At 36.3% G+C, this 26,511-nt stretch overlaps 1 protein-coding gene across 4 annotated transcripts in view; it reads right to left on the reverse strand.

Annotated features, from left to right (window-relative positions):
- The window catches only part of adgrb3 (adhesion G protein-coupled receptor B3), a 184,554-nt gene that overhangs the window by 76,802 nt on the left and 81,241 nt on the right, over positions 1–26,511 (reverse strand). For 3 of the 4 annotated variants that reach the window (XM_016456522.1, XM_016456523.1, XM_016456524.1), the window contains 5 exons: positions 15,052–15,162; positions 11,398–11,559; positions 7,846–8,010; positions 4,685–4,849; positions 692–856 (listed from right to left, as the gene is read on the reverse strand). In XM_016456522.1, coding sequence (XP_016312008.1) covers positions 692–856; positions 4,685–4,849; positions 7,846–8,010; positions 11,398–11,559; positions 15,052–15,162 — 768 coding nt within the window. The remainder of the gene's footprint in view (positions 1–691; positions 857–4,684; positions 4,850–7,845; positions 8,011–11,397; positions 11,560–15,051; positions 15,163–26,511) is intronic. The other variant, XM_016456525.1, reaches the window with a different exon arrangement.

Raw genomic sequence — 26,511 nt, forward strand, 5'->3', positions numbered from 1 at the left:
TATATTATATTATATTATATTATATTATATTATATTATATTATATTATATTATATTATATTATATTATATTATATTATATTATATTATATTATATTATATTATATTATATTATATTATATTATATTATATTATATTATATTATATTATATTATATTATATTATATTATATTATATTATATTATATTATATTATATATGTTCTCTTTATGACTGGAAATCATAAATCACTGGCCAGTCATACTTAAAAATGTTTGTAAAGACATTCCCGTTCCATCAATTTAACTGCAAAACTAATTTCAAGCATTTGAGATTAGGGAAATGATTAATTCTGTCAACAATACCAGTTTCTATAACTGTAACATACCTAAGTGTGTATGAAAATGCATGTATATGCATGAACATAAAGCACTGTTTCCATGGAGATTGTTTCTAATAGATGAGAATTGCATGACATCATTTATGTGAAATTAAAAATCCATTACTGGTAAAAATTGTGTTGACCATTCCTCGCTGGAAAATACAATTATGGTATATGTTCATTACTTCTCAAACGAATAATAATCCAGTGCAAAAAAACGGACATGGATTTCTGAATGGAAAAGATAATTATCCCTGCATCCGTCTCTCATTCACCCCTCTATGCCCATTCTGACATAATTGACTCTTGGGGCTCAATTATTCGCAGGGTTACCTGGGCAACGCTGCTCGCTGCATCTGCGGACCTCCTCCCCGCTGCCTTCGCATGGCTGCCCCGTGACCGCCAACCCCTGGCAAACACGTACCCTCCGCTGCCAACCACCGTCACAGGACTTAGAACACCCACTCCACGGAGCCCAAGCGTTCCACTGTCCGTTTGCTGAAAGACAGATACAGGGGTCGAACAAAATAATGTGAAAACATAGAAAATGGGGAATGTTTATTCATTCAGTCAGGTATTGAGATGGCCAGGGTAGATGCTGGTTGAAGTTCATCTTGATGCTCCAACTGCACAGCTTTTATGATCATGACACTATAATTTTCGCACTTTAGCATTGGTGTCTGTGATTAAACTTTTAGCGATTGTAGCTCTTTCATGGATGCTGACTTTGTAAAGTTGGTCAGTTTTTGTGGAAACAGGTTCTTCTTTTTGCTGTGACTTTGCATCAGTAGTTCAATGTTGATGGTCCCTATCATTCACCCTCGTCCAGTATTTCGCCTATTGGTTTTTGCCCATTATTCTTCTTTGCTGATGAAATCTTGACATGCTTTTTGTACACAGTCAAAAATGTAAAGACTGCTGCTCTTAAAACCCCAAATAATTGGGCTGTTAAGGTTACAGATGCACCTGCTAAACAGGCTCCCATGATTTGCCCTTTACTATCAAGTCACCTATTTCATCCACGACTTGTACTAAACACAGGTAAATACAACTTAAAGGGATACTTTATCCAAAAATGACTGTCATTAATTCAGTCATCAATTCTGTCATTAATTACTGACCCTTGTGTCATTCCAAACCCATAAGACCTTCGTTCATCTTCGGAACAAAAATTAAGATATGTTTAATGAAATCCGCCAGCTTTTTGACCCTGCATAGACAGCAACGCAACTGACACGTTCCAGGCTAGTAAGGACATCATTAAAACAGTCCACGTGACATCAGTGGTTTAACCGTAATGTTATAAAGCTACGAGAATACTTTTTGTGCGCAAAGAAAGTAAGAAGATAAGAAATTGCTGAATAAAGTTATTTTTGTTTTCTTTGCACACAAAAAGTGTAGTGTCTCGTAGCTTCATAGCATTACAGTTGAACCACTGATGTCACAATGACTATTCTAATAATGTTCTTACTACCTTTCTGGGCCTTGAAAGTGGTAGTTGTATTGCTATCTATGCAGAGACATAAAGCTCTCAGATTTCATCTAAAATATCATAATTTGTCTTACAGGTTTTTAAACGACATGAGGGTGAGTAATTAATGACAGAATATTATTTTTTGGGTGAACTATCCCTTTAAACTACACTGAGATACAATATAAAGAATAGAGACTCCAAGAATAGTCACAACGTTTGTTTTTTCATTGCAGTCTACAATAAATAATAGGCGTTCGTATTTTTGTCCAACCCCTATATGTAGATGATCTGCACCTTCTTATTCTGTTCATTGTCTCTTACATTCCATCTTTCAGGCTCGATAATGACATTGCACCTTTATGTGGATGTGCACTCTTAAAAGTTATTCGAGCCATCTTCTGTGAAAGCTAAAGAATTACGACAAGTACAGTGCGGAACATTATAAAACACACTCGTTTGCAAAGGAGGGTTTGGCGCATTAAAAACCATCCAGTTTCTTGTCATGTTGACATGCTCTAGAGGCCAGAGATGCAATAAAACCAGACTTTTGGCAGAATTCGCTCTTGATTTAATTAATAAAATCATTACCACGATACTTGCAATGATCGGATATTTGTCTCTGCTTTACGAGCGTGAGGGCGCCCTACAACTGGGATAATAATTTTCCTCACTTTGCCAGTCTTGAAACACATTTTATGGTAAAGTTTTAAAAGGCTTCGAGATGTTTTACGGGCATCTAATGAACGGAGTAAAATATTGTTTCTTGGCATTGGAAAGGGAGAAATGAAAAAAGACAGATGTTGCCCTCAGCTGTGCTATAAATCATGTGTGAGAGAGAGGACATGTTCACCTGTAAACTAGCATTCACCTGTGCTGAATGTACACTAGTGTTCAAGGACACATTTACATTGACATTTAGACTATGTGGAGGCTGCAGGAATGTTACTTTGAAATCAATATATACGGTCAAATCATATAAAAGCACTGGGGGATAAAGTATTTGACCTCTACGCAGCTTCATAAAAAAGCCTTTAATCAAGCCACCTCAATAAATGTGTCAAATAGTCTAGTTAAAAAAAGCCTTAATATCTGAACTTGTACAAGCATTCAAGCAAATAAATATTCTACCATTCAAAGGCAAAAATTTCTCACTCTTAGTCTACAGCTTCTCATAATTGACCTTCAGATATACAGTAAATAGATTTGCATTTGCAAGTGCTTGCAGTACGGAAATCCATTTCCACCTTATATTATTTATAATCAAAGGTAAATTTGACCATTTCACATCATTTTGAATTTATTTCTTGTAGTTTTGACATTTTATCTCACATTTTCACCTCATATATCACAACTGCAACTCCATAGTTAAATACTGTATGTACAAGGAAAATTCAGCATTTAAATATAGGTCAACATCACTGTCAGTTCAATTTTGAATGCTGAACATTTTATGTCAACAAATATACGTCAACTGAAATATATAGAAATTTCGACCCTTTTTGATAGTTTTGAAATGTCACATTGTGTGACTCAAATTATATTTTTTATTAAAATGACTAATATTTGTGTTAAAAAATTACAAATATAATTTTAAAATTCTTGTAGTTTTTTTCTTGTAGTGTACTTTTTATCTCACATTTTCACCTCATATATCAGAACTTCATGGTTCAACATTTGCATGGAAAGTCGGTTCCGAAAAAAAAAAATTGCAAGGAAAATACACGCAATGCAGCATTTAAATATTATGATACCGACATCACAGTCAGTTACATTTTGAATGTTGAATATTTTATCAATGTAAGTGAACTGAAATATATCGAAATAACATATAGACATTTCAGATGTGAACTCTGGAAAATAAATATTAATGTAACATTAAATTCCATACAAACAAAACATCTTCCATTTTAGCTTTGATGCTACAACATATTGCGTCTCACCCTGTAAACAGCTTCAAACTCACTGAGACTCTCTGTTATCATGAACCATGTACAGCAAGATTCTTACAGCTTACAAGCATCATGCTGAGGGGCCCCAGTATGTTTTAAAGAACTACCTGCCAGGCATACAGAGTATGCCCTCTTAAGCAAGACCCACCGATATGATCTATCAACACAGACTTAAGCTAATGCTCGACATAAAGTATATAGAAGAGATGTCTTGACTGTTGATATGATGTCATACTGTAGTTAGCCAGGGGTTCAAAGAAATCAAAGTTCTATGGCCTTTTTTCCATATCTGATGTTATTTTATAAGATATTACATTTTTTAGTAAGTACAGACATATTTTTAGCAAAAACACAAATTTGAAAATTTAGTCTTTCTCTTCTGGGAAAATTAAATAAAAATATTGATGACTCATACTGTTCGCAATAGCATATTCTATTCATATTTTAATTTGGGGGGGAGGGGGGGAGATCATAGCTACAATGCCTATAACCTTCTTTGATGATCATGTTTTTAATTTATTAATTAAAAATATTTTTTTTGTTAGTTACTTTTTTTGTTACAAAAACAAACTGATATTTTTGGATTAAAACTCTATGATATTTATAAAAATTAAGCATTTTAATCCTACTGGGAAAATCCTATTGTTTTTTATCAAAAGAACTAGGGTGATGCTAACATACAGGATGGCCTACAAAAATATGTATTCACTGCAGCACTCTATAACAAATATGATCATCAAAAAATTCATGGGGTCAATAAAACTGTCCTACTGCTAAAAGATATTTCTCTTTTTTCCTTTTTGGATATCCCAGAGAGAGAACTGCTTTAAAAGTACTGAATGAAAAATATACACCTAGATTTCCCTTTGAGTTAATGAGATGTAGAAGGAACCTGAGTCGTACCTGTGCATTCAGGGTTGGAGCATTCTCTGCTCTCCGCCCAATGTCCTCTGCACTCAGATCCCCCATGAGCAGCCGCTGAGCACTGCCTCTTCCGCTGTTGAGTTCCGTTGGCACAGGTCACCGAGCAATCGCTCCACGCACTCCACTCCTGCCACTGCCCGTCCACTGAGGGCGCCCATGCAGAATGCAAAAACAGCATCCCAAATGGAGAAGAGAAAATATTGCAAAGAGAAGTAAGTTTCCTGAGCTGGGTTTGGAAAAATTAGGTTTAGCATCTTCTGATTAAGATGAAATTACCTGCCATATTTATGTCCTAAGTGTGTAATTTCTGTGCCACTAGAGCAGTGGTCTCAAACTCAATTCCTGGAGGGCCACAGCTATGCAGACTTTAGCTCCAACCAGCTCCAAATCACACCTGCTTGGAAGTTTCTAGTGATCCTGAAGACCTTGATTAGCTGGATCAGGTGTGTTTGATTAGGGTTGGAGCAAAACTGTGCAGAGCTGTGGCCCTCCAGGAATCGAGTTTGAGAGCAATGCACTAGAGGTACCAAATGGAATCGTAACCATTTGTCTGGTTCTACTTAGCATAACACCTACTCAAATAATAAAGCATGTTGCTTGCAACAGGTTATGGGTTTGAATGCATTAACTAATAAAATGTATACCTTTCGGTGCAAGTGGCTGTGGGTAAAAGCTTTTGCCATATGCATAAATGTTGAAAACATTAGTGGTGCTTTAGTATTTCATTTGCATGGGTGCAATTACTTTTCTGTGCAATGGTGCATATGATTTTGGACAAAAAAAAAATGGGTAACCCATTTTAGCACCCATTCAGAACACCTTAACATCCTCATAGCAACATGCTAAAAATGAAAATTAACACCTAAGGAATTACATAGCAATGCTCTGGAAACCACCTACAACAATCTTGTATAATGGTGGAACCTTCTGCCCTGGCAAAAACCAATCATATTTGTTCTGTAGAAATGCTATAATCGAGTTATATCTGGAATTCAGTTTTGAACAGAAATGACACATTTAACCTTTCAAGGTTAACGTTCTCATATATGGAACGTTTGCTTCTATATAATTTCTGCTAGTATTGAAAAATTCACAATTATTTGAACACGAGTGCTTCAATTAGAATGTAATCAGGATCAGGACAGATATGATATATGAAACAGAGAGAGAGAGAGAGAAAGAAAAAAGATTGCATACATTTGGAATTAGGGCTACTGTCAGCCTGAATAACCCCATTAGCCCCAGGGAAAGAGGTAATAATACTGCCCGAGTGCCTTAGATAGCTCACTAACTAGCCAACATGACCCAGTAAAAGCTACACCTGTAGTGAATATTCTGGTCTTGTGATGTGTTCCACTCTCAATCCAGAAGAAATTTGTTGAAAACGGTGGAGGCTTTTCATCACACGTGAGCTCTGAGGTCAACTTTAAAAGACTCAGACCAAAATATGCAAGCCAGAATTTGGCAACAGCACAAGCTCTGAGTGAGCTGATGCTACAAAACACAACACAGAGGTGTAAAGAGGGGTTAATTGCTTCTTTTTTTGCTGAATGGGACGAGACTTTTAAAGCATGAGACCAACAAAGCTAACCAAGATTAGACAATGTGTTACAGTACTTACCCATCTACAGTGTATAGAAACTCTAAGTGGCTATCAGCACAGAGTCTAAAACTGTGTTTCTCTCAGCCTTGCGGGTTTTATTGCACGCCACACGTGGTTGCTTTCAACATGCCAAGAAGCCTCGTGAGCGCATCCATTCCCTCTCTGTCCCACGTAATAAACTATTCCGTAATTGATCCTGTAATGTTCCACCGCTGGCAGCTGCTGCTTACTCCCCAGAGCCACCTCCATGTGAGATGAGCTTTGATTCTTTATAGACAGGATCAAACATTGAGGGGCTTCCTAATTGAGGGGCTTCCTAATTCCACAAAATCATTCTCAGAGGACGGTGGCTCACAAACGCATCCAAATTAGTGGAGTGGTCTTCAATTTACAACAAAACTGATTACAGTTAGAGAACGGCTAGAAAAGCAAGAGGCTCAGGGGACACACAGAGGCATCAGATTCAGAAAAGAGAGAGAATGACTCAGTAGAGAAATGAGACGTGATGAGTAAAGAAGAGAAGACAAAGGAAAGACAAGAGGAGAAGAAACAAGGCTAGAAAAGATTTGAGACAAGAGAAAAGATGAGATGATAGGAGATATGAGATAAGTATAGGAAGAGAAGGGAAGAGAACAACAAAAAAGAAGAAACAAGAAGAGAAAAGGAAACAACAGAGGAGAAGAGCAAAGACAAAATGAGGTGAAATGAGGCAAGATAAGAGAAAAGATAAGAAGAGACATGAAAATAAGTACAGAAGAGATGAGACAAGAAGAAAAGTGAATAAGCAAGACAAGAAAAGCAAAGATGAGACAAGAAAAAAGGAAGATAAAAAAATAGGAGATATGAGACTAGACAAGAAGAGAGGACAAGAAAAGGGTACAGAACAAAACAAAAGTGGAGACAAAAGGAGAAAAGGAAACGACAGAAGAGAAGGGAAGAGAAGAGAAGAGAAGAGAAGAGAAGAGAAGAGAAGAGAAGAGAAGAGAAGAGAAGAGAAGAGAAGAGAAGAGAAGGGATGAGACAAGAAGAGAATAGGAGATGTGAGCTGAGACAAGAAGAGAAGAGGTGAAACAAAAGGAGAAAAGGAGATAACAGAGAACTGAAGAAGAGATGAGAAGATATAAGATGAAAAAAGAAACGACAAGCACAGAGAAGATTAGACAAAATGAGACGAGAAGAGACCAGATGAGAAGAAAAGAGCACAATTGAGACAGGAAAGAGAAGAGAGGACGAGAAAACAGAACAGGAGAGCCAAAATAAGATAACAGAGGAAAAAACACAGATGATATAAGACAAGAAGAGATGAGAAGATGCAAGATGAAAAAAGAAGAACACAGACAAGATGAGACAAAATGAGATGAGAAGACAGCACAGATGATACAACAGAATAGAAGGGAACAATACAGAACGGAACAGAAAGTTTGAGACAATTGGAGAAAAGAAACAAGAGAACAGATAAGGTGAGGCAAGATAAGACAGGATGAGTTGAGATGAGACGTGAGGATGGGAGAAAGCAGTGCATCTGAAGCGCACAGACCTGGACAGAGGGCAATGTTGCAGAGTTTGCTCTGGGTCTCGGGTCCCTCACACGCTCTTCCTCCGTGCTGGGGTGGAGTGCACATCCGAGTGCGGGTGCGATGACCCCTCCCACAGGTGAAAGAGCAGAGGCTCCACGGAGACCACTCTTCCCACACACCGTGCACTGCCAACAGAGGACAAGAGTTAAGACACATACACACCGCTCATGGCACGCACACACAAACACACACCCCCACACACAGCCTCATTCAAATTCAGCAGTGAAACACCTCCAGCACCGACTCAGCGAGCCTGTTTATCAACAGCTGTTACACAGCCGCAATGAATCCAAACAACTGCATCATTTCCCCTTTTCTTTACAAGTTACCTTTCCCAATCCCATACCACTCCACCCCCATCCCGAGCACCAAGGCTGATGACATTCTTTTGTCTTAGCGTGATGAAAGACGTGCCGGGAGCGCTGCCGCAGCTGCGCTGAGTTGGTCTCGGCTCTCTTAGCGTACTTATCAAAGTCCCAGGTGTACGTTCTGCGCACGCACTTACTGGGGCTTAATCCAGTCATCAGTGTCAAGACTGCTGGGCACCGTTTCCCCTCCAAACGTCAAATCCCCCTCTCTAATGCTCTTACTGTATAATGAAAACTCCAATCCCACTCAAAGAGCATTAATTAAAAACAAACTCTCGTTGAAGCACTCATGGAAAGCCGGCCTTTGCAAAAACCAGCTCAATGACTTTGCCATTAACAGGAAGCTTTTTTACTCGCGGTTGGACTCTCATCTATAAGGGGATAAGAGGTGATGTCACCAAACATATGCCATTCTTCTTACTTTATTTAAAGGTATACAGATGGACTAGATGAGTAGTTTTACACAAGTGGGTTGTGAACCAAGAATAGGTTCTAAATACTAACTACATAACAGTGCAGTTGCAATAGCAAAATAAATAGGTTTCTAAAAAAGCATTTTTGTTGTCTACAAAGTCTATAGATCCAGTTCTACTGTATTTTTGCGCAAATTTATTTGAAGCTACCAAAGAAATTAATACTTTTATTCAGCAAAAATGCTTCATATTTTTGGTTTCCACATTTTCAACATTGATAATAATAATAAATGTCACTTAAGAACCAAATCCGCATATTATAAGGATTTCTGAAAGATCATGTGACACTGAAGACTGGAGTAATGGCTACTGAAAATTCAGCTTTGCCATCACAAAAATTAATTACATTCTAAAACATTATAATAGAAAATAAGCAAGAGGGTGGCTAACCGCACACTGATCCACTCAAGACTAAAAAGTCTACAAAAACATGTTTTTAATTTTTATAAATTGCATTGTGCAAAAGTGCAAAGTGCATTAAGTGAGCACTGAAGATAGCAATGTGCTGAAACGTTTGCTTGCTTGCTCATGTCCATCTGTTTTTAATTCACATGCACTTTGCACGTTTGCACAATGCAATTTATACAAATTAAAAACATGATTTTGTAGACTTTTTAGTCTTGAGTGGATCAGTGTGCGGTTAGCCACCCTCGTGCTCGTTTTCAAGTATCCTACTGGCTCTACGCACCTGCAGGAACTATTTTTTGGAGCGCTAAAAAAATGAAATCTTATTGACCAGTAGTGTAAGTTAGGTGGTCAGCTTATTTTACATCCTCTCATCAATGAAAACCAAGAAAAAAACTACCCAAGACAAAATTTAATTTAGCCAATTTTCCTATTCAGCCATATTATTTTGGTTTATTTTACTATATCAAAATGCTTTCATTTAAGTACATTTTTGTTCACTTTTAAGTATTGCGTTGGATCGCAACTTGATATTCAATGTAAAAAAAAAAGCAAAAAAAAGCAAAAACCATTTGAGGCATTTCAAATAAATTGCCCCATTTTTCAACCCCTCATAAAACCAGTGCACTGTTTGATTTGTCTCAAAAGATGTCCATAGGGGAACGTGGATTAGCTGGGATGAGTTACATCTTTATTTTGAATTCTTCTATATATGCAGCCGAATATATACACTTTCCCAAACAATAAAACACATACCGTAGTGTGAAAGCCTTGTGTACTAGTACATAACTTATTCCCCAAATGCTTTTATTTTGCCGCATAACACAGTAAAATGATGTAAATAAGGGTTGCCCTCAAAAGAAAAGCAATGTTGTGTTCAATTAGGCTGCTGTCCAAGCTAGTCCAGAGGGGGAATAAATGGTTTTATTTGAGCATGCAAGAGACATGGTGGTCTTATTTTCAATCCCTAGCCTTATGTCATTTATACAGTGGGTACGGAAAGTATTCAGACCCCCTTAAATTTTTCAAGTCTTTTCCAACACCAAACTGATCTGAAAAGCTTTTTTCAGTTGGTTTAAAAAATTCTGCACTCAATGGCAAATATGAACACCATTTTTAATCTGGGATGCAAAGCAGCTCCATTAACGTTGCTTAAATTTATGTTCAGGAAAGTTAATTAGCAACATACATAAATCCTTCCCTTGACTGTAAGCAAAAAGTGAAATTTCATAGCCGTTTTAGCGTCTTAGTTACTTTTATATAGCATGGTCAAAGATTACTGTTTATAAACCAAATTATTAAAGCTAACAATAATGATTTCACTATGTGAAACTATGATAGCATATGTGTCAGTGAGATATGACTGTATATTTTTCATTGCATAGGGAAAGGCTGTATATCTATAATGCTGTGTAAACCACATTGATTCAGCCACATAAAAAATCTTAAAAGAGCTGAATTGCCATTTTAGAGCTAATGGTGTAAACAAAACAAGTTTCTTTTCATGCCCTTTTACTTAAAATAAAAATCCAGTTAGCTTGTGACATAAGTTCAATGCTGCTGAGGTAACATGTAAACAGCATTAATTTACCGATACCAAAAGTCCTAAAAGGGCTGAACTGCATTTTCAGAGCTTGTGATGAAGGGAAAAAACAACAAGCCTCTCTTCACGCCCTTTTACTTGAAATAAAAATTCGGTTAGCCGGTGACAGCAAGTTCAATGGTGCTGAAGTATCGTTGAGCCCAACTCCATTAAGATGGCACCTCCGAAAATGATGAATTAAAGGTCGATACCTCCAGTAATGAAAGATTTGAAAACAAGAGGGTAATTCAGGTCGCTTTTCTGCCCACAGGGGGATAGATTAGTCTTTTTTCCCTTTCTTCTACATTTTTCTTCTGCATGCACCAACAAACACTCTTCTGACAAGTTTCGCTTTGTGTTTGATTAAGGCTTGTGTTGGAATTGTATAAAACGCTCAGCTAAGTCATACATTGAGAAGAGGAACATGAAAAGAGTGACAAAAGAAAGAAGGAGCAACATAAAACCAACACATGACAAGATGAATGACCAAATACACAACTGGAAAAATCAGAGCAGACACAAAGATCACTAATAATTATGAAAATAATAATAATACCTTTAACATAAAAAATGTAATATGAAGCAATGAAAGCAAATAAACAAATAATGACAGCAATTTGCTTGCCCTGAATGATGAAAGATACAGATTCTGAAGGACAGTCCAGTGTCTGTGACTAACACTACCTGGGCAGGGGGCAGTGTTATTGCACACCCTGGATTCTCTTAAAGGGCCGCTGCAGTGTGATCCGTATGGTGAGACACATGTTCTTGTTCGCACCTGCGACCCTTGACCGCATGTAACTGAGCAAGAGCTCCACTGGGACCACTCCTCAGCACCAGGGTCACCTGTAGGAGAAGGGTGACACCAGTTAAAAGCAGTAACATGGTCATGTGACACCCCGAGGGGGTGGAGCCAGTAGGAGCAGGAGGGGCCTCACTAAGTTACACACTAAAAAGCCACAGTAAATCTTAAAGGCTCCAAGAGCAATTGGAACAAGCTCAAAAGGAGCATCTTATACAGTATATTGGATATGATCCTGCCTGAATAACTTTCAGGGCTCAGTTGTCCCGGAGTAGTAACACCCGGTCCTGCTAATGGTAAATAGAGATGTACTATTCTGCAAAGTTTAGCTCAAACACACGCATCAATTTAGATCCTTGATAAGCTTGGTTTAGATGAGTTTGGTTAGAGTTACAGCTAGGCTGCTTCCAAAACTGGAAAAAAACTCAGAAATGCTTTTATCAGATAATCAGAAATAGTCTGAATAGTTCACTCAAAAATGAGTCTTCATTTATCCACCGTCAGGTCATTTCAAATCTGTATGACTTTCTTATATTTTAAGGAATGCTTCAGCCGATTTGTCCATAAAATGCATTTCAGAACAACACTTGATATTACTGACTTTCACTGTATGGACAAAAAAATAAATAAATAACAGGCATTTTTCAAAATATCTTCTTTTAGGTTTAACAGAAGAAAGTCCTTCAGGTTTGACATGATATGAGGGTAATAACTGCTGACAGAATTTTTGGGTGAACTGTCCCTAATTATTTCTCACGATCCTCTGTGTGCGGTTGCTTAAAGGAATAAAAATGATGTCTGACAGAGCAATTGAAAGTTTAGTTTATAAATATAATTTATAACTTATGGGCCCGGTTTCATAGACAGGGCTTAGCCTAAACCAGGATTAGGCCATAGTTCAATTAGGACATTTAAGTATTTTTTTTATAAACATGCCTTAGAACAAAGCATTACTGGTGTGCATCTTAAGACAAAACAAAGGCACTGACATGTTTTAAGATCAGTCAGTGCAAGTTTCTTTCAGTTGAAACAGCTCAGATTTACATTTTAGTCTAGGACTAGGCTTAAGCCTTGTCTGTGAAACCGGGGGATGGTGATATAGTTTAAAACTTAATAACTTACGATTCCATTTCAGCTGAGAAATAAGCATTAAATATTCATTAGATTATCTCTAAGCTCACTTGAATTTGTTCTAGATCATTAGACATCATGGTGTGGTTTCAAACCAGTTTCCTTAGGAAGTACCTTCATACGGACATGCTGTCTGTTAAATCGCTGACTGACTGGGAGGCAAGACATCTAGCTTTGGTTTCAGACAGCTAAACTCTGCAGGAAGGAAGATTTCCAGGAGCACAAATGAGCAAACTTGTCCTGGTATGGCCCATATATGATACTGGCATTAAACATAATACAATCTACAAATATATTGAAAGATTGCATTGACAGATCACAATAAAAACATTCAAAATCCTGATTTATGAATGATTAATACATTTATGCATATTCAAAGCAGGATCATATCCATTTTACTGTGTGGCCACAAAATAGATATCATAATGGGAGCTTTTATTATATTAGCATCCTAAAAATACTAAGGTTTAACTTCATATTTATATTTTAAAATCATGCATGCAACCAATTAGATGAAATAAACTGAAAGGAAAAAGGCAAACAAAACTAATAGATGAAATATATAAAATATGATATACTATGCAGAATGCATGCAACATGGCTTCTAAAAGTTAGAGAATGATCTTTGATGAGAGTTAGTTTTCTACTAACTACAGCTGCACAGAAGAACAGACCTCTGGCCCTCAGTCTAGACTGTGCTTCACTCTTTTAGATCTCTGATCTCCTGGATTTATGCTAAAGCTTTTTGTCTCTTTGAAGCAAAATCAATTAGAATTGGAGATTGTCAAGAAAAACGGGGATGGTTTGCGTTTCCCCCAACATATTCAGCAGATCACAGCAATTTTCGGTAGCGCTGGTCACATTTGAGAATCACATGATGGAAGAACTTTCTATGTTGAATCCAAACAATCAAAGCTGTTAGAAGTTCCATCTGATTATGGTTCTGAGCTGGAAACATTATGATTTACCAACTGTAATGTCAATTCAATCACTGGCATTCTTTGCTGGCATTGATTGCTACATAAAGTTGTTATAATTGTTGATTTAAAAGCATAGGCTGCTTTCTGGCAAACACATAGAGCTTAGCTTTGTGTTTTATATCTGTTCACTAAATACTGCACTCTGGATCGCCTGTAATTCCCAATGAGCAATTGCATGGCCAGACCAAGCACTAATAAGACATTTGATTTTCAGAGAATTTGACACTGCCAAACATTTAATAAGCAAGAAAACCGTCTCCCTAAAAGCACGTTATCAATATCCACATTATAAAAATCCAATTGCCATGTGATGCTGAATAAAGGGATAGTATGCAAAGGAAAAAGTTGAACTTAAACTTTTAACGTTTTAACATTAATCAACAAATAATTAGTTTCATTAAGTTTTATTTATTTTTCTATTTTTTATTATTTTTAAGTCAAGTCCCGTTAAAACAGTTAAGTTAAAGTCTAATGAGAATTAAATAATTTAGGCTTATATGCTCAAAATATACGCAACTTTCTGGTTGCTTGTAGACTCAAGATTGGTTTGTTTGTACTAACTTCCAGAGATTCTACTGGCAATGACCTTGGGTACATATGGTCAATTTCCTCTGCCATTCTCAGCGATTAGATTAGATTGAAAGGTGGATCAACTCTGGATGAAGTGGTACAACAACTCAGACAATCTGAAAATGAGAAACTAAATGCAGGATGAATGACATTCTGTTCAGATTTTCATTTATAAATGGAAATAAATAAACACATAAAAGACCGATTGGAATGGAAACAAGGTTGTTAAGGTTTAGTATGCACAATGATTTGCAACTTAAATGATGTTAAGTGCTACACAAATGTCACAAATATACAAAAAGGTGCAAAACTTAAACGTCCCTCCCCATAATAGCTACAGATCATATAGAGTTCATGCAGGAAACAAATAAAAGAAAAAAAGAAAAACAGGGAAATTAAAGCAAAGGAAAAGAAAGAGAAACATCTTCAGGTTTCTACAGGCCTTGTTTTTTTGGCACTTTAAAGGTAATATATCAGGGTTATTTCATCTCTAAACAGCTGGATAACCACACATGTTTACTGTTAAATGTTAACCATTTAATTGTCTTGTAGTTAATCATAGGTTTAACAAGTCTGGGTTATATTTATTGCTTTTAGTGCTTAAAAAAGTCATAAAAACTGTCAAAAACAAATAGAAACCAGAAGCCCAATTGAGCATGGTGTCAGTTTACAGAAATGGCCAATTCTGTTGATTTCCTTAACGCATTAACCAAGTGGAAGAGGGACAAAAAATAAATATGATAAATAAACATTGTCACTTAAAGGTGCAGTAAAGAAGATAGCATGCAAGTGACTTAAGATGAAAATTAAGTTTAGTTTACATAGGAAAGGAAAGAAGCATAACTATTGTATTACCAGTTTGTGCCATAAATTTAGCAGATTCATCTCGCTCCTGTAGGCCCTTTGTGTCATGTACTGATCTTGGCCGCTGACTTTTTACAGTATGTTCTCCGATCATTCCATATTCTAGGGACAGAATAGAGGTTCATGAAAACTAGGCTTTGATACAAAATCTTCAGAAAGAGAGAGAGAAAAGGGAAAAAAAGAGCTTAGCACAATTCTGGAATGTAGAGGTGGCTCGTAGTACATGGCTTTAAAAGAAAATAAAAGTATATCACACATGGACAGCTTTATTTAACTTGTCACTCTTGTCTTTTAGCTTTAGCCTTTCTAGGAAAGCAAAGAACAGTGCACAGAACGGTTTATCAGTGGTGAGCTGAGAGCATTAATTGAGCTTAGAAGCACAGCTATGACACATAGAAACACATGCAAAATCAACTTACACTGGCTTTTTAACAAGACGTTGAATTAACCTCCACCCCTCCCCTCCCGAAAACAAACAAAAAAGAAAGGATAAAAAAAGAGAAAGGAAAATGTGTAAGCCATTGGAAAGCCACAGAGGAAGGAAGGGGGTGGCGTGGGAAGTGGGGTGTCATGGACATGCTAGATTGATCCACAGTGCCTGCAACAGATCCAGGCTTTTGGAATAATTAGTTAGCTAAGACCCAGAATTAGTAAAGGAATTATGTGCTGCTATATCTAACAGAATATCAAACGATGAATTATCTCGCAATTGTATGCTAAGCTGTGTATCACTCGTTTTGGATTAATTATACTCTTTTCAGCACAACAATATAGCTAATTTCTCCTTCTTCTTATCATAATCAATTAATTAATTAAAACGGTTTCGTCAGAAACAAATACAGTGTCCTGATTCGAAAAGCCTCGCTGCGAGCGTAATTGTTTCCCCTCTATGAGTTGCTTTTTGAAACTTCCTTCTATTTTTACTTGTCGCAATCCATGTATAAAGCATCTTTAGGGGGTTGCAGTCTTGTTTTCAATGCATGTTTCATAGATGGAGCTGAAACAGATCAAAAGCAATAAGACACAGCTATGCTTCCATTGCTAATTGGGAATTACTTCATTGATGTGAGAGGTAAAAGAAGGCACGATGTCTTTTACTTCAAGTTTTTTAACGCCAGAAGAACAGAAAACTTGATGTTACAACAGCGAGAAGCAAAGCTTTGAGGTGAAAGGCTGTGTATTTAAAAGCCACACTGAGTATACTGTAATGCAGTTATGGAAGACTTCAGGCCTTCGGCTGCAAGAGCCATTTGGTCATACACATGTTTATGGCTCTGTCCTTGACCCAGGTGGGCCCAGAGCATTTCCCCACTCCCTTTCTGCTTTCTCCAGTACAACTTAAAAAAAAAAAAAAAGCAAACAAATTCAAAGCACTGCCTTGTCCATGCCCACAGAACATAACATACTGTTTAAATTATAGCAATGTCACACTGCAACATAAGTCACAAAAACATTGTTAGTGTGGGTGGCAAGGGGCTGTCCTCAAGCAACACATTTTTATTTCTCTGACACAATGCCATACTGGAACTGCATTTGATGTCACAAGTGGGAATGTGTGTAGGGATAATAAATAAGGAATTTTAGACATTTTTCTACTTCAGTCTTGGCATGTTCACCCAAAAATGACATTTTGCTGAAAATGTTGCTGAAAAAATATGTAAATGAGTTTGATTCTTCATTGGAATAGATTTGGAGAAATTTAGCATTACGTCACTTGCTCAGTAATGGATCCTCTGTAGTGATTCGCTGACAAACAGCTGATCCTTAAAGAGCTGATAAAACAGCACAATACTCTCCATGACTCCAGTCTATCAATTAACATCTTGTGAAGCAAAAAGCTGCGCGTTTATAATAAATCCATCATTAAGATGTTTTTCACTTCCAACCATTGCTTCCGGCTAAAATACAAGTACTCTATCCATTATACAGCTTTCTCCAGTGAAAAAGTCATCTGGTCTAATCAGGAAAGATATATGCACAGATCAAGCACTGTTTACAAGTGAAACAGCCCAAAACAGTTCCAAACAAATATGTGGGTGGATTTTGATGTGAGAGGACAACAGTGTATGTACTTTTTCACTGGAGGAAGCGTTATTATGGATTATAGACTTGTATTGTGGCCAGAAGCAATGCTTTAAGTTAAAGGGATAGTTCACCCAAAAATGAAAATTTGATGTTTATCTGCTTACCCCCAGAGCATCCAAGATGTAGGTGACTTTGTTTCTATGCCTTAATGATGGATGTGTTTTTTTTACAAACACACAGCTTTTTGCCTCAAACGACATTAACTGATGGACTGGATTATTGAGATGCTTTAATCAGCTGTTTGAACTTTCATTCTGACGGCACCCATTCACTGCAGAAGATCCATTGGTGAGCAAGTGGCATAATGGTAAATTTCTTCAAATCTGCTCCGATGAGGAAACAAACTCATCTAAATCTTGGATTTTTCAGCAAATTTTCATTTTGGGTGAACTATTGCTTTAATTGCGTATCTCGTCCAAAAATTAACATTCCGTCATCATTTAATCATGTTATTCCAAACCCATATGACTTTTTCTTCTTCTGTGGAACACAAAAAGTTACAATTTAATGAATACCAGCATTGCTGTGCTGTCAAGCTCTGAAATAAAAAAAAGCATCATAAAAGTAACATAAAAGTGGTCCATAATCAATGGTTTCCAATACTATGTTGGACCCTCAAAATATCCTCTTTTGTGTTTCACAAAAGAAAGCCCCACAGGTTTGGAACGACATGAGCAATGAGTAAAGCATAACAATTTTCATTTTTGAGTGAACTGTCCCTTTAACACCAGGATACTTTTGTACCTTTGATAACTGAAAGCTATAATCTTAATTTTCTCACCTGAAAAGACCAGTATGGTCATCAGTATATACTTTGGGATTACTGGGGCTCTCATTAATTAGCTTATTAACTTCCACGGTTATCCAAAAAAACAAACAAAAAAAAAACAAGCCAGGCTGGTTTATACTGATCTTTTCAGCAGAGATGACAAAATATATTTTGGGAGACAAGCAATATATTTCGGTATCAGAGAGAATGCATCCATGCCATCAGAAAGAGACATTCCCATTAGAGACAGTAAGCTATATCAGGCTACATTGATTGAGTCTCAATTGTTCAATGGAAGAATAACAAACTCTCTACAGACCTAATGAATCCTTTAGCATCACTTCTACAATAGAACGTTTCCATGGCAACAGTGAGTCAGAGAAAGAGAGGGGGAGAAATAAAAAAAAAAAAGTTAAAATAACTATTTAAAAAGGGATTAATTAGTGTAGATCCATGGTATTTTGCTTTCCGTCAGCAAACAGTTATAAGTCAGTGAAATGTCAAGAAAATGATGCTAATAGTCATTCACATATAGCAAATATCACTTATGTGGATGATTAGCAGTATTTTAATAGAGCTTGCTATTTAACGTTAACACTCTTTTGCTAAATTTTAAATCACATGCACAAATAAATAAAGGCCTACATGCATTATTAATCATTAGGATTGAGAGCTGTGTTTGCCGTTATATTGAAATGTTTCATTTCTTTGTAATTCATTTCAATTAACAGATTACAGGATCTACATTATGACTGAATTTTCCAGACCAACTAAAGGGTCACATGACTTCATGCATCGCCTATGAGTACTGCCATACATTTAAAGATTATAAAGATATGCATCGGTTTGGAAATCAAGTGAGGACAGTTTTGTAACATTTTTGCGAGTTTACAGTGAGCGCAGCAGAGGTCAGGGGGCAAATATCACCCAACTGATGAAGAGGTCATCAAACACGTCCCCAACATCACTGAACAAGAGGTGCTGCTGAAAGCTGTAATCAAGGCAGCTGTGAGGTTTGAAGTGTGAAGAATACTGTGAAGAATACAGAGCTCTTTAGTCGGTGTGACCGCACATGAGACCTTTGCTCTGAGAGAGTCCATCTGTTAGACAGAACTGTTCACTAAAAATAAGGGTGTTTCAAATATGGGCAGCTTTTGACCCTGTCGAAATGACTCTCTGAAAAAAAACATACTTTTCACATTCTCACTAGTTTGTTTATTGCGTCTAGTAACAGTGGATAAATGTGTCATGGAAAAATGTTGTCTTTTTTGCCCTCCCACCAAGGTTCATTTTGTGGTGGAAATTACTTTTTTTTTTGTATTAAATTGCCAATCCTTTGTCTCGCTAAGAATATCATAGCTAGTGTTCTATGTGTCCTAAAAAGCTTTTTTTTCACACTTTATGCATGATTTGTCAAAATTACAGCTTCACTACAAATGACACATAGTAAAAAAATCTGTTCACAAGTGATATTTACTTTGCTTTTCCTTTGTTGTCTTCACACCTCACATTTCTCATATTTCATCTCAAGATGTTCTTTACTGCCACTGCTGTCTCCTTGGTAACCAAGTATAACTTTTGAATAACTTTAAAAATATGAAAAGCAAAAACTGGTGCATCGTTGGATTATAAAAGGGCAGTCATATTTTGGGAAATATAATATGCATTTTCACTCACTCACTAAATCACTCACTCATAAATAAATAAATAAATAAAGAAAGAAATAAAGTTGGGCTCGTGGAGATTATTTTTGTTTAAAAATATATTGTAATACTTAAATCATAATTTAAATACTTTAACAATAATTGTTATTTTAGGCATATGTGCTGCTTTACATTTTTTGTACAAAATTTTAACCTTGTCCCTGTATGTATCTCGTTTATTATTGTAAATCTTTGTTGTAGAAGTAAACGATGAACGCAGATTAAAATTTTCAGAGGCAATTTTAATGTGACCTACATATAACTCTACGAGTTTTAATAAAAATCAAGAGCTTGAGATAAAAGTTCCAACAGTTGAAGAAACAAACATCATTTCACCCTTAGCACAGTTATTACTTACATGGCTCTTTATTTATTTTTATGCTTGTTTGGTGTGACCCGTGTGCTGCTTTCGCCTTGATGTACAGAAGTGCAAAGCTCTCGAGGTCTTGAACTACCAAAAAAAAAAAAAAACATCCTGTGAGATGATGCAGGGCCACAATAAAGAAAAAAAAAAAAAGAAACAGTCCTCGCTTGATTTATGGTTCAAGAAAACTCTTGCTGCATCTTGAAAGCTGCATCTACCACTGTCCTTTGTTCCATCGGAGGTTCAGTACGGGTGCCATCAGAACAAAGCCAGTGGCCCACAGCAGCTGTGGTGATCAAACATGGACCAGAGGCACAAAGCTCAGCCCAAATGTTCGGCTTCTGATGCTGGAACAGCAAGAATTCCAAAGTAGCTACTCATTATAGATGGCATCCATGCTAACTTTATTACAGTCCAAGCAGACAGCTATCTGTGCTGGCCCTCTATCCACACTAGATGGGAATGGATGGCTTTGCTCTTTACTCTGACAATGACTTGAAAAATAGGGGACATGCTGTCTAAAGGGATTCACCCCGAGTGATTCAGACTCCAGCTCACTTTCTGTGCCGTGGCTAAAGAGCAGCTAAATTATATGTAGGCTTGTTCTGACAAAAAAAAAGGAAGAGATGCTGTTCTATCCAAACACCCAGAACGAGAGAAAGTGGATGAGGTGGGGAGAGAAAAGCGATGAATGGAAAAACGAAGAGAAAAGAACATGAAAAAGATACATGCATAAAGACCTCGAGATCCATTCCCAGTGTCATACATGAAGGAGAAACATACATATTCAAAGCACAGAAAGCCTTTTAAATTATGATGATGTTGAAATCCTGCATAAAATGAGGGAAGTGATGAATGTTCACTCAAGATAATGATCCAGAGAGAGGGAGAGTGTCGGTTGGATGTTTCAAAAGGTTGCTTCTGCACTCTGTAATCTTGCAAAACACACCAAAAGCTCTTGCTATTGAGAATGCGCTCTGTGAATGGTTTTCCTAGGGCGAGAGGTGCTTAACGGCAGACCGAGGCATAAACAGGACCATGTGAAATTCAATGAAGTCCATTATTTTATGAAATATTTACTGACAATATGGTTACAGCTACAAACAGTGACAGCACAGACGTGGCTACATGACTTGTTCTTGTACTAAGACAAATTTATGCATAATACACTTGACGACAATACAAGTCTGAATTTGATCTTGGACTCTGTAACTCAGTGTCCTTTTTATAATTATGATTTTACCTCACAGCTGTTATGTTGATTTACTGTGAGAAGAGGGCAGCCGTAGTCGTTAAAATTCATGATTTCTCTGGATGAGAGAAATAAGCGCAAAATTTCCCATGAAAAAGAAAAAAAAAATCTATTTAATATCTGAATTGTCTCTCCCAGGGAACAATAAGATGTTGAGATTAAATTGAGAGCAAATGGAGATGTGTGTTGAAATACATAGCTACCAATAGTCACATTTTTTTTCACCAAATTATGGTAAACTATGCCACATGGTTTTTATAGTTCTATACTTTTGCTCTGTGGCCTCCTGGTCTCATTTGTTTCAGCTTTTAATTGTCTTAAGAAATTACAGAGGAAACATCAGAGATGAAAGTCGATACTTAACAACACAACTGAAACACAAATCTCTAGCACTGTGACAGAACAATAAAACAAATTTTTTTTCATATGGGGTATATGAAAATCATAGCCAGCTCAACACCATCGAGAACTCCTTTTGACTATCAGATGCACTGTAAAAATATAAAAATAAATAATAAAATAAAATATAAAGTAAAGTAAAATAAATAAAAAAAACAAATAAAAAAATACAAGAAAAAAAACAGTCAGAAAACCTAAAAACTTGAGTCTAAAATATAACTGAATATGACTAATTAGGTACACCATAAAATAAAAATAAAATAAAATAAAATAGTTAGAAAACCTAAAAAATGATTGTACAAAATGTAATTTAATAAGACTTAATTGACGCTTACAATAAATAAAAAAAATAAAAAACATTGTCAGAAAACCTAAAAACGGTGTCCAAAACAAAAATTAACCAAATCAGATACACTGTTTAAAATAAAATAATAAAATAAAATAGTAATTTGATGGAGTTGTACAGTGGTACTGTTATTACTGCACACATTACTTAATGTAGAGAGGAGGTGAGAAAATATTATAAAATTTTCCTTCTGAAATTCCAACAGGATAATATTTAATAATGTATGTGAGCATGCCAACTAGGGTTGTAACGGTATGCAGTGGTATATTGTAACGAAGTAATAATACTTCGTTACAGTACTTAAGTATTTTTTGGGAGTATCTGTACTTTACTTGAGTTTTTATATTTCAGCCAACTTTTACTTTTACTCCACTACATTTCCTAATTAAAATGTATACTTTTACTCCGATACATTTTCCCGAAGCATATTCGTTACTTACTACAAAATAGTCAGAAGTCAGAAAAACTCGGACTGCAGGAAAGCACGTTTGACGAATCAGTGGTCTGCCGTCTGCAAATTAGACTAAAAACACCTTTGCTCATGTGCAAAAAAGTGTGCGGCTGCGCACACAACCACGGATGATTCATTTTCCACTCAAGTCGAGTCTGGGGCGTGCGATACAGCATCGTCTGCGATTAATATGGTAAGTGTTGTTGTAATGATGTGCGATCTGACACTATCAAGTATATCACAGAGAGTTCACACACGTGATTTATTAGTCTATTAAAACTCAAAATTCACGGCATTCTAAATTGTAGACGGCAAAAATGCTTCTGTATGCTTTTTTATGTTTGTATAATTTAATATATTTACTTCGACTATTTTGTTCATGTTTTAAATTATTTAAAATATTAGTATTCACGTTTTATGGTAAAAACAAAACATTATTTATCCATCTGCAGGTTAAATGCATCCATGTCCCCTCTGAGATACATTAAACTGTGTAAATACATCTAAATGCTATTTCAGATGCAGATTCCAGAAATGTTTTCTTACATTGGAATGAAAGACACTAAGTACCGGATGAAGTGCTTCTTATTCTTACCCAAAAATACAAAATGGAAGAAAGAGTTAAAACTGAACACAATCTTGCTACTCAAGCCATGTATGAACATGTTTTATATATATTTATTTGCTTGTTTTCCATTTTGCATTTACTTGTACTTTTACTTTCAATACTTAAGTATGTTTAAGATTTAAAAAATACTTTTCATACTTAAGTACAATAAATATCACATACTTTAAGACTTTTACTCAAGTAATATTCTAAACGGTGACTTCAACTTCTACCTAAGTCATTTTCTGGTAAGATATCTGTACTTTTACTTGAGTATGGCTTTCAGGTACTTTATACACCACTGACGGTATGAAATTTTCACGGTATGATAATCGTCTCAGGAAATATCATGGTTTCACGGTTATCACGGTATGTATTAAACAATAATTCTTATCAGTAACAATGACTCTTAAAAGAACAAGTTATTTGAGTGAACAAATCCTTTATTACAACAAACTTGAAAGTATTGAAGTCTGAAGTCCTTCTGAAAAAAATAAAAATAAAATAAAACAATAAAAAAAAGCTGTACACCTTATGTATATCTATATCACACTTTAACATTTTAATTAAAGTTTTAAAATGTTATCATATATGAAAATTTACAACTCCTTTTATTTTTTGGCAAAGTGAAAACATGGACAAACATGATATTCCTTGAAAACAATGTTTAAATAAATAATTTTATTATAAAGAATATTATTGTTGTTATTATAACTTTGAAGTACATTGTACAATGCTAATATATTTCTGTCATAATTTCAAATTAAATCGAACATTTATTTTGACAGGTTGTAGCGGACCTTTGAGTTTCAGAGTGTATTCAGTATGCAGCGGTGCCACTCAAGAGACATGCAGAAACAAGCAGATTATTTATATAGCTCTCTTTGCGCACTTTGCGCATCAGACACATATCATATCTACTTTTGATTTATCCATCCATCATATTGCGCGTTTTACGTGACATCCTCGTTATACTGTAAATTCCATGTTCACGACTGCACCGGGATTCCCTCTGCTACACGGAAATCCTACGGCCTTAACTTATAACTTGTTATTAATACGACACACCTTCATCTGCATGGAGGGATGGTGTCCGCGAATATGAGCGAAGATGTTGGATGTATTGCCTGCTTTTGCAGCCACTTTGCATCCACATTTTTTGCAAATTGGATCCGTCCTCAAGGACAACCCGGCGTTCGTTTTTTTAAATGTCCTAAGTATTCCCATACTGCAGATATTAATTTTTTTTTTTCGGCGGGGATGGAGATTAGATAATATCTCTGTCTCTGTCATTTTCTCCGCTGCACGTGCATGTACGCAGCCAAGTGAATGCAGAGTGAAGCAGCCGAGTGGAAATAAGTTGCATATGCATGGGTGAGATTTATTTTCTTTAATTTTTTTAATTGCAAATGTTTACGGTATGATAACCGTGCACGTTCAAACCGTGATAAACCGGCATACCGGTATATCGTTACAACCCTAATGCCAACATAATTGAGCAAAACCAGTGGGCAACTTTAACGCTATCACTACTACCCACATCATACACTGCTCTCATAGTAGGCATCTCTCAAAGAGAAACACACTCGTGTCAGGCTTGAGGGGGAGGTGTGAGACATGGCCAGTGTCATCGAAGTTTCCATCCAAAAAGCAGCGGCTTCTATTTTACATCAATAGACTGCTAATAAGATTAGTGTTAGCTCCGACAAACGTTTCAAACCAACATTTCAAATGCCTCTACAGTAATTGCCAAAATGGAGGAGGTTGAAGCACTGTGAGAGCTTATACATGCGATTCATTTAGTTTAATTTATTCAGTTTGTCAGATTACATCAGGGTTTGCTGAAAAATCGTACCAGACTGCTTAAACAAGACTTGCAATGCAGATTGAACATGTTCAGTCAGCGAAAACAGGGTTTGTTTAAAACACGATGATCCAACAAAAGCCAACAATTGTTAGATGTTGGTGTTTGAAGTGGATAGCCATAGAAATTATAGCTTCTTTCCAGGGTAATTGAAAAAAAAAATCCTTTTGGTGATGTAAACTTTGCGGTTTTATACTAGAAGGGATTTCCCTAAGTTTCAGCACACCTTATGTATATCTATATCACACTTTAACATTTTAATTAAAGTTTTAAAATGTTATCATATATGAAAATTTACAACTCCTTTTATTTTTTGGCAAAGTGAAAACATGGACAAACATGATATTCCTTGAAAACAATGTTTAAATAAATAATTTTATTATAAAGAATATTATTGTTGTTATTATAACTTTGAAGTACATTGTACAATGCTAATATATTTCTGTCATAATTTCAAATTAAATCGAGGAAATGTTTATTTACGTTTTCTCTCAGAGCAGCTCTGCTAATGTTCATGTTTATGTATCTTAGACGCTGAAAACTTCAGTACGCAGTAGATAAAACGGCGCCACTCAGAGACATGCAGAAACAAGCTGATTCTTTATATAGCAGTCTCTTTGCGCTTTAATATTCAGACACATAACGTTATCATATCTACTTTTGATTTATCCATCCATCAGATGTGGATCCATTAGCGTGTTTTACGTGACATCCTCGTTAGCCTATACTGTAAATTCCATGTTCACGACTGCACCAGGATTCCCTCTGCATCACGGAAATCATACGACCTTAACTTATAACTTGTTATAAATGCGACACACCTTTATCTGCACGCTGGAATGGTGTCCACGAATATGAGCGAACATGTTGGATGTATTGCCTGCATTGCCTGCTACTTTGCGTCCACGTTTTTTGCAAATTGGATCCGTCTTCAAGGACCCCGCATTCGTTTTTTTCGTTTTTTTGAAGTATTCCCATACTGCAGATTTGAACTTTTTTTTCGGTGGGGCTGGAGATTAGATATTATCTCGGTCATTTTCTCCGCTGCATTTGCGTGTAAGCAGCCAAGTGAATGCAGAGTGAAGCAGCCGAGTGGAAATAAGTTGCATATGCATGGGTGAGATTTTTTTTCCATTCTTTTTTTTTTTTTAAACCATATATATGCAAATGTTTACGGTATGATAACCGACCGTGCACGTTCAAACCGTGATAAACCGCCATACCGGTATATCGTTACAACCCTATGTGTGACATAGGCGGAAGTACCGACCCAGTAATTACAAAGCGAACGTGCAAAGAAAGTCAAACGCCCTTTACAAAAAAAGGTAAAACAAAGATATCGGATGATTTTAAAGTTGGAGGAGAAAATGTTTTTTGCCCTACCCTACCTTTTTGAACACGAAGTACACAGATGAAGAACTAGCAAGGCGTGACCTTTCCAACGTGATTAAGTAATGCGTGAAGTCGCACATCGCAGAGCTAATGCAAGATGAGCATTTGTGGTTAAAAAGTATAGAAATTTTTATTTTGTTTTGTTTAACCCACTGATCCCCATTGAAGTCCACGATGTGGAGAGAAATCCTGGAGTGTTTCCCTCAAAAACCTTCCTTT

Source organism: Sinocyclocheilus anshuiensis, unplaced genomic scaffold, assembly GCF_001515605.1.
Source record: "Sinocyclocheilus anshuiensis isolate Anshui unplaced genomic scaffold, SAMN03320099.WGS_v1.1 scaffold407, whole genome shotgun sequence".
Taxonomy (NCBI): Eukaryota; Metazoa; Chordata; class Actinopteri; order Cypriniformes; family Cyprinidae; genus Sinocyclocheilus; species Sinocyclocheilus anshuiensis.